General features: G+C 39.5%; 1 protein-coding gene across 1 annotated transcript in view; it reads left to right on the top strand.

The window, feature by feature from the left end:
* The window catches only part of ITPR1 (inositol 1,4,5-trisphosphate receptor, type 1), a 166,336-nt gene that overhangs the window by 2,390 nt on the left and 155,301 nt on the right, over positions 1 to 8,645 (top strand). Inside the window, exon 2 of the mRNA XM_009330621.1 lies at positions 1,476 to 1,546. Coding sequence (XP_009328896.1) covers positions 1,476 to 1,546 — 71 coding nt within the window. The remainder of the gene's footprint in view (positions 1 to 1,475; positions 1,547 to 8,645) is intronic.

Raw genomic sequence — 8,645 nt, 5'->3', positions numbered from 1 at the left:
TCCCAAACTCAGTGCTGTCATCATTATGATTACCGGTGTACAATATATCCTCTTTTGTGTTTTTCACCCTGTAAAATTTTTTTCTTAGTAGTTTGGGAAGTTCCTCTTTACTTTCAATTTAATCTCAGGATGAGAGGGATATATTGCACTGAGATTATCTCTGTGTGGGATGATCAGAGTAACCCATTTGACTTGATATTTTTTTGGCCCTTTGTTCACTAGAAGCAGGTGTTTCAGTCAGCTCAAATATTAATACTACCATTCTCGTTGGAGCACATATATGTATATATAATACTGAACAGGGAGAAAATCCATGGGGAAAAAGCAATTTACTCTGAATGTTTGCATATGCAAATTTTAGATGCATAGAACTGTCGAGTCCACTTAATCTCTCTGATATCTTAATTTTTATGCACTTCATTATTTTCCATAATTGTTGTCTCAAGATGCTCCCTGCATGTAACCAGCCTCTGCAAGGAACAACTCTCATATTCTAGATCTCAATCTTTCCCAAGTTGATTCTGCATGAGAATGGACCTCTCAAACCTTTAAGACCTTGGAGTTTTACTTTCTACTTTTGTGTAGAAAGCCTCTTTGACAGATTGGTTTTAAGGGGCCAAATTGAGTCATTTAGGATCAAATCAGAAACTACAAAATATTTGGTTACAGTTGCTTTTTCACGATTTGGAAATAGCGTTTGGTAAAAGTGCAATTCCATGTTGATCCAAAGCAGACTAAGGGCAGAGCACTGACAGATGCATCTTAACGATTTTATTTATTCTGTGGGATTTGAATCGACCCTGTGGGCTTTTTGCCGATGTGTATTCACAGGAGAAGCTCTGTCCTGGCGTTCCCTATTGGAATCCCTGGGGTTCGCTTGTCCAATTCACCTCCTTCCTGGGTAGAACAGGAGGAGGTTAGTTCGATCCCATGACTTATCGTGTGTTTGACTGGTGAGCAGGAGGGTGTATTTATGCCTTCCTTTCTCTTGGGAGTCAATTTTTATTGTGGCAGTTATCGTTTCTGCCTTTTCTTAATACTTGAGGGGTCATAGGGGCAGTGTCCAATTTGCATAGTCATCATATTTTCCTCTTCTCTACCCTTCATGTAAACATATTTGCAACATTATTCAAATCTGTCCAAGAGGCAATAATTGTTCTAAGGCTGACTCTCACCTAACTAGAATATGGGCTGTTCTGTCTGCACCTCAAGGAGGGGACATAAAGATGATGCAGTATACAGGAGCAATGACTTATTTATTGTCCCACCTATCCAGGAGCATAGCTCTGGGCAACAGTAAAAATTAGCTGCATGCTTCTTAGAAAGATTTGGCATAAGTTGGCATTTGGGGAATGTCTTCTGCTGAAGTGGCCACTCGGATAAAATATTGCAAATAAACAACTCTGTTTTTGCTAACAAGGACGTAAGCAATTGCAGGGGAACAGAATCTCACTTTACTTCTCATTTCTTTGCAGCCTTGTGGATGATCGGTGTGTTGTACAGCCAGAAGCAGGTGATCTTAACAACCCACCCAAAAAATTCAGAGGTAAGTTTATTAGACAGCTTATCACCCTTCTGGTTGGAAGAAGTCCTTCATTTTGTGCAATCGCATGTAACTATTTTTGACCTCCACGCTTTCTATAGAATATTTTAGTGTCATCTTCTTCCACAAAGGGCGGCAACACATGAGGAAAAAAGAAGTATGTAAGTGTGAATGTCTTGCGAAGTGAGTTGTGGGACTTAAAAAGAATGCTTTGTGAGGGGGTGGAGATGGGGTTGCCAATTGAGGTTGGCTTTCAGATCTGTCCAAACTTACAGGGTCTCTCTAAGTTTAATTTCTTTTTCTCCGTACTATCATACATGCCGTTTAGTACCAAACCTATCTCCGAGGAGAGGAAAATGAAAAGGAGCAAATGTTTGTAACAACTATTGTTGTTTGACCTCATTTGATATTAACTACATTTGACTTTGCTTTCATTCTGCCAGGAAACTTATGCTTTGTGATAAGAAATTAATGCCTACTTCTTTGCACAGTTTAGCTAGTGCTGATTTGTTTAAGGAAAAGCTCAAACAGGAAGAGAAGCACTAAATGGGATTTTGTTTCAAAAAACCTTCTTGAATTCTTTTTTCACTCCTTGGTTGCATCTTTTACCCAAAGGATAGCTCAGCCAAATACTCTAAAAATTTGATGTACCTTTTATTGCTGTTTTCAAATGTAGCAGCAACTGTTTGTCTTGTTTTTGTTGGATAAATCTTGTTTCCTTGGTTATACTTTACCTTCATCGGGGGCTCAGAATTACCATAATTCTATTCAGGTTTGGCCAGAACTGCAGGTGATTGCCCTTGAAAATCGTATACTTTCTGTACTGCTGGCTTTGTTTGCTGCTGTTTGGTTTTTTGTTTTTTTTCCATGACATGAAGATGTCTCACATTATGAAACTCTCTTTTTAGAATATTCCTGAAGTCTGAGCTCCTGTTGGTTTTTCTCCCTTTTTACTGGAAAACTAAATAGCTGATGAATCAAATACTTGAAGAGGCAACCTGGAGAAGTTTTAGCATTCAATGTTAAGCTCTCCAGAAAAAGAACAATGGTGTTACGTGAACCAGAGCCCTGACTCTAGGCATTTCTTGATGTTAAAATCATATGAAGGAATAAAGCCAGATTTGACTGAGACTGCTGGGCATAGAAGGAGGGAAAGGGAGAGAAAGAGAAAAGAATGAGAAAAAGGCAATTCTTGCTAGCACAGTTTAGGAACTGCAAGTACAGAGAGACATTTGTCTGATATAAAACATTGTGGTTAGACATTGTAAATGTTCTCATATTACTTATAATTTATACATGGAGAAAGAATGGTGTGAACCTTTTCCAACGTTTGTAGTTACTTCACTAAAGCTTTCATGGGAAGTTTATGCTTAATGGTAAATGGAAACAAAAGTCATAAAATTTTAGCAGGCATTTCTGTTATTTATACACATGCTTTATAAGTGCAGTCTAAGATCAAATGCTTTCCATGATAAATATGTTCAGAAGAAGTAATAATGAAGTTTATCGCACCATCTTCAACACAAATGGAAAATACCCCTCTTTTTATTATGAAGCAAAGGCACCCAGAGGCTTGTCTGGCGTGTTGCACGGGAAGTCTCTGGCAAAGTCAGGAACTGCAGCCATGTTTCTGCAATCTTACTTGGTGTTTTTATGACACCTCGCAAAAATACCTCCCTTGCAAATGGAACACAAGGTCCTCCCTAAGGTGCATTTATCCTAACAATAACACTTACATCTGGGATATAAAGCAACCATGGGCATCTGGTGAATTCAGCAGTCCCAATATTTAGTTTTGTCATGCTTGAGATTTAGTCTTCATTGCCTTGGGCAGTGTCACAGGTACAGCAGATCCGTAGCACAAGATACCTTCTGTACAGTAGCAGTGCGAGGTGAGAACTGATGTGGAAATGTTCTAGTATCCAGTAAACTTTGTATGTGGTGCCCGTGTTTGTTCAGTGATTTCATATAATCCATACTAGTCATCACAGCCGATAGGATCACTGCAGTTTGAGGCCTGAGAAGAAGCATGATCTTGGTTTGAATTCAAATAGGTGCGAAACACTAGGACTGGTAACTGAGAAGTAACTTTTGAAAATATCATTAGAGCAGGACTAAAATTAATCAAATATAAGTGACTTACATTATAGCTTTACACAGTAGTAGAAATGCCTCTATGCTATAACCTGTTCTATATCTATGTGCGAATCCTCTTTCAAACAAACTGTGCTTTAAGGTGTCCAGATGCAGGTCAGTCGTATCTGAAGTCACCTTCTGGGAGGAACACTGAACGTGTGACTTCGTGGATCTTGCTTTGGGTACTATTTTTAAGAAATGTATTTCTAAGCTTCTCTGAGCAGATCTGTGTTCTGTGGGCAGATGTAAAACAGTTGTAAATATAATTTTCATGCTTAATCAAAGTGGTGAGAGATATCTAGAAGCAAGATTCACTACTTAGATATGCATACATGACTCTAAGAAAATGCAGTGTGAAACTAAAACATATATATCCAGTAGCAGAATTAATCCGTCCTGATTTTTTCTTAGCCATGGGTGTTTCAGGTTTTAAAAAGTCTTGTTGCCTAGGCTACACTTAATCAGTTGCATCTTGTGGCAGCAGCAAGGCCCTGGTCTAGAGGGTGGTGGTTTTTTCTTTCCTCTCTACTTTAGACCCTTGAAATACAGCAGAGCTGCTGTGCACAAAGTGGTGGTGTGTATGCACCATCCTTCTTCCTGGAGAGAGCCCCTCTCATACGAAAGGCAGTTGACAGTAATACTTAGCCGTGAGTATATGCTGTCACTAAACACTGATAACCTGCTTGTGGTGTGAAAATAGTCCCTGCCTGAGGAATGCGTTTCTAAAAGCAAGCACTTCGTAGCTGAAACGGAGGTGGGTTTTGTGTGCTAGTGAGTTGCTCCTTTTAAAAATGTTGGCTCCAAGCTGTCCTAAGGAAAATTCAGTGAGGGAGGGAAGCTTGATGTGTGTTCGGATGAACTGGGTTGAACAGAACGATTTGCAGCGGCACGACTGGAGTCGGAGATGGGAGCGATAGAGTCTTTCAGTCCGCTTGGAGGAAAACGTACAGAGGTATCCTGAGGACACGAGGGCTTGCTTTGTTGACAAAAGTTGTGGAAAAAGTAGGCTGACAGATTAATCTGGTGGTGGTGGAGCCCTGAAAGGGGTGAAATGCAAGAGGAGGCTGAGAGTAAGATGGGATAGAGTTCAGGTAAGATTTGGAGTGTGGTGTAAAAGTATAAATGAGACATTAAAAAAAATAAAATTCAGAGGGTGTATTAGATGGAAAAAACTGAAGTGCCAGAGTTGGAAAGAACTCTAAAGACAGGTATTAATCCAGCAGCCTCAAGTCACTATGAGTGTTTACCAGTAGTTAGTTCACATATTAAATGCTGTTGTGCCTCTAGGTCCTTAAAATATTAGTTTGATCATTTGAAGGTGTGAAGGCTGACTTTTTTTCCCTCCTTTTTCCCATTCCGATCAGAAGTAGATAGCACCTGAAGTTAGTGGTTTGAGGTTGGATGGTAATTATGGTCTGTGGGATTTCAGTGAATTTTTTTATTCTGGCTTTCTGAATCCACTTTAAATATGGTGGTTTGGGTTGGTTTTTTTTAAAGTACAATGTTTCTCTGGCCCTTCATGTTTTCAGCTCCAACAAATTCATAAGTCCTCTAAAACTGCCTTGCAAAACGGTAAGACTTTAAGAGTACATTCATTAGGGTGTTTCTTTTTTAAAATGTTGATATGAAAATTCTTGCGAAAGAGTATTTTACTTAACTGCTCTGAATATACTGTGTACCGATGAGATTCCTGGAAAAAATCCTAGCTGTACGAGTCTCCGAAAAAAGAAAGAGTGTGACAGTTCCTTGGTTATCTGCACTGCTTTGAACAAAAAAAGAGATTGTACGTATTTTATAAAGCTGGAATCGCTGCTCTAATTGCTGTCTTTGAGTATGACTGCGCATCTGAATAGTGACTATAAATGAACATCCTTTTAATTTGCATGGGTTTATGTGGAAAGTATGAACTATAGCTGACCCTCTAGGCTAAAAGCACCAGTGTTTCATTAGAAATCATTCGTACTTAAATGCACAGAGACGGACAGCTATTTTGCAAATTAAAGTCAGACCTAGCAATAGTGGCGAAGCTGAAGCAGAGCCCAGGGCTGATAATTTTGAGCTCTAGCTGCTGGTTCTGTGCTCCGTTAGTTAGCTCGTGTGTGCTTTTGCAGAGGTTTTATTTGTGTGCATTTGGTATTGGAACATAGTGCTGCGCAAAGCCAAATGTGTTTGCTTAATGCAAGACACTGCTACTACACCAAAATAGTCTGTCTGACAGCCTTCTCAGGAAATTCCTTACAGCTCTTTATTTGGGATGCAGATCTGTCTGCCAGGGATCCAGAGGCTTTGCAATAGCTGCATGAAACGCAGGGGAAAAGGGTGCTTACTGGGTTAATTTGTCCAGCAGCTACCTCCTTCCAGAACATTGTTTTAGTAGTTGCTGGGCAACACTCTTTTTTTGGCAAGATGTTCAAGGAATGAACCCATATCTTAGACTTAAAATACCCTCATGGTGAAGCAGAAGATGAGTAGTTCAAATTCTGTTTGTTCTTTTGATCCTAATCCATACGGTATGCTCTTTCTGAATATTGCCTTCCCGAAGCCTTCGGTTAGGCTTGTCTGGTGGTGTTAGGGGCTAGCACTGAGGGTCTCAGCCTTTGAACTACAAGTTCATCTTCAGTAGAAGAAAGACCGGGGCACTACAAAGAAGCTTTAATGTATAAATATATATGTATTAAAAAAAAAAGTATCTGCACACCCCAATTCTTTTGATTGATTTCTCTTAAATTTGCACTGTGCTCAGCATTGACGAAAGTCAATACGCTTCTCCATAACAGAAGTATTTTGTTTTGTTCTTCGTAGCTTTGCCATCAGCGATGTGAAGCCCGTACACTACTGCTTTGTTTAATATGAAGGAAACCATATAATTTATGCAGCACTGATAGAGGCTATGGAGTTATGTTGCATACATACGGGATTATTTAGCCTTATTTAGCCAATGCAAGCTTGTTTATAGTTTGGCATTAGAACTGAGATTAAGGGAATTTTCAGTTGAAGGGTCACATACATAGTTTTCCCAAACACTTCAGAATATTAAGAAACAAACTAAAACAAATACCCAGATCCCTCTGCCTGTTAGTTTTGGAAAAATATCAGCAGCATATAGAAGTGCCCTTTCTAGGTGGTAAGGTAGTTCAGTACCATCCCCTGTACTCATGGAGAAGAATTTTTTGCAGTATAAGCCATTAGGTATCGTGTTCAGCTTCAGATAAGTGTGTAGCCTCAAATCCTATTGCTCTCCATATGCTCTCCATGCATACTTTTCCAAATCTACTCTGGTGAAAGCAATTATATCAGCTCAGATTGCTTTTTAAACTTTGATGTGAAATAGTCTGAATTGTATGACTTTCTGCATACATTAGATGAGTTCGAGTGGGCGTTTTGCAGAGGTTTGAGGGCATATTCCTGGAATGATGGTGAGAAGAGGAGGGGTGATAGACCTGGGCTGCATGGCCAAGTTTAGGCTCCTTTTTCTCTTTGAACATGGTGTTTCTAATGCTGGTGAAATGGTTGGGTGTATTAATTATTAAGGTACCCAGATTCCTTTAAGGACTGTTTAAACAAATGTCTAAGTATGGCCTCTTTCACTCTGATAACCATGCATTAGCAGATAAAATAGTGGATTCCTTTTTCGTGCAGGAGGCAGAACTTTTGAGAGCGCTTGAGTGTTAAGTTCAAAGCTTAGCATGGTGGTCCTGTAGAGAAGTACGTCGCTTGCGATAGAAAAGTGACTCCTTTTCAGTTTTGAGATGTCCAAGACAGATTAAAATGCACACACTGAATACCAAAAGCAGGAAGTGGGGCAACAATAGTAAATACCTACTTAACTATCTTCTCAGGTTTATGGCCAAACACCATAAAAAGAAGAAATTATGCTGCTTAGCCCCTTTTCAAAAAGAGTACTAATATCATGATTTAGTGTAAAATCAAAAGAAACTTTTGGGTTGGTGTGATGGAAGAGAAGAATGGTAAAAATACAATTTAATGTTGTGCCTATCATTTTTTTATTTAAAATTGAAGCATTGGTCATTTTGAGTAGGAAAAATCTTTTGATCTTGCTGAATTAGGATTTAGTTAAAATATCTAAAATATGCTTTCACTGCCTTGATGAGGAATCCTTTAGTATGATTCTCAGTATTTATAGAACTGTACTAGAAAACTGCCAACTGCTAGTACGCATTTGAATTTGATGCCCTTTATATGATGAAGAAATCCTGAGCACTGTCTCTAAAATGTGAATCTTCAGCCCACTGCATCCTACGTACAAGCAGATGTTATAGACAATTGTCACCGTGGCATTTAGGTATTTCAAAAAACTGGAAAGTCAGAAGTGTTGCATTTTCATACAGACAAATGTGCTTTATATCTGCTAAAGCTTGGAAAACCCTGTGAGAGAGAGTCCTAATCAAGAGTTGATACATCACTGACGTGAGGACACCCAAGCCTCCTTCCTCTCTGCAGGTGAGATGGTAGACAGTGTACACTGCCTTCTCTGCTGGCCCTTGGTGACTTCATGAACGCCTCATCTCCAAACGCTTTTAACCACAGGTTTTGTGGTAGTGCCAGGCTCATCAATGATTGCTTACATGGCTTGCTGTATTAGCAAGTAGAGGAGGAACTGGAGCTTTCCTGTTACGAGCACAGCTGGAGAAGAGGTGTTATACTCTAACTTGCGTAGCTGCTGTGTCCTGTAAGTTATTTAAATGTGAAAAATTAGCTTGCGTGGCTTTGAAATCCAATAGTGATTGGATGCAGGAACCAAAGGGAAGCTTTTGTTTTTCCCCACACAGGAAGGTAAGTATTGTCATGGAGAGTGAATCGGAAAGCTGGTTTTATTTAATTTGCCGCGTCTATTGCAGTGTGGTTCCTTTATTGGCCTATTAAGCAAGACAAGTTTGTAGTCCAGTTGGTAGCTGTGTGTGCTGAAGGACCAGGACATCCTAAAAACATCCCACCTCCATGATGC

The sequence above is a fragment of the Pygoscelis adeliae genome, unplaced genomic scaffold (assembly GCF_000699105.1).
Source record: "Pygoscelis adeliae isolate BGI_AS28 unplaced genomic scaffold, ASM69910v1 Scaffold278, whole genome shotgun sequence".
NCBI classification, from domain to species: domain Eukaryota; kingdom Metazoa; phylum Chordata; class Aves; order Sphenisciformes; family Spheniscidae; genus Pygoscelis; species Pygoscelis adeliae.
This window is presented reverse-complemented; position numbering and strand designations above follow the sequence as displayed.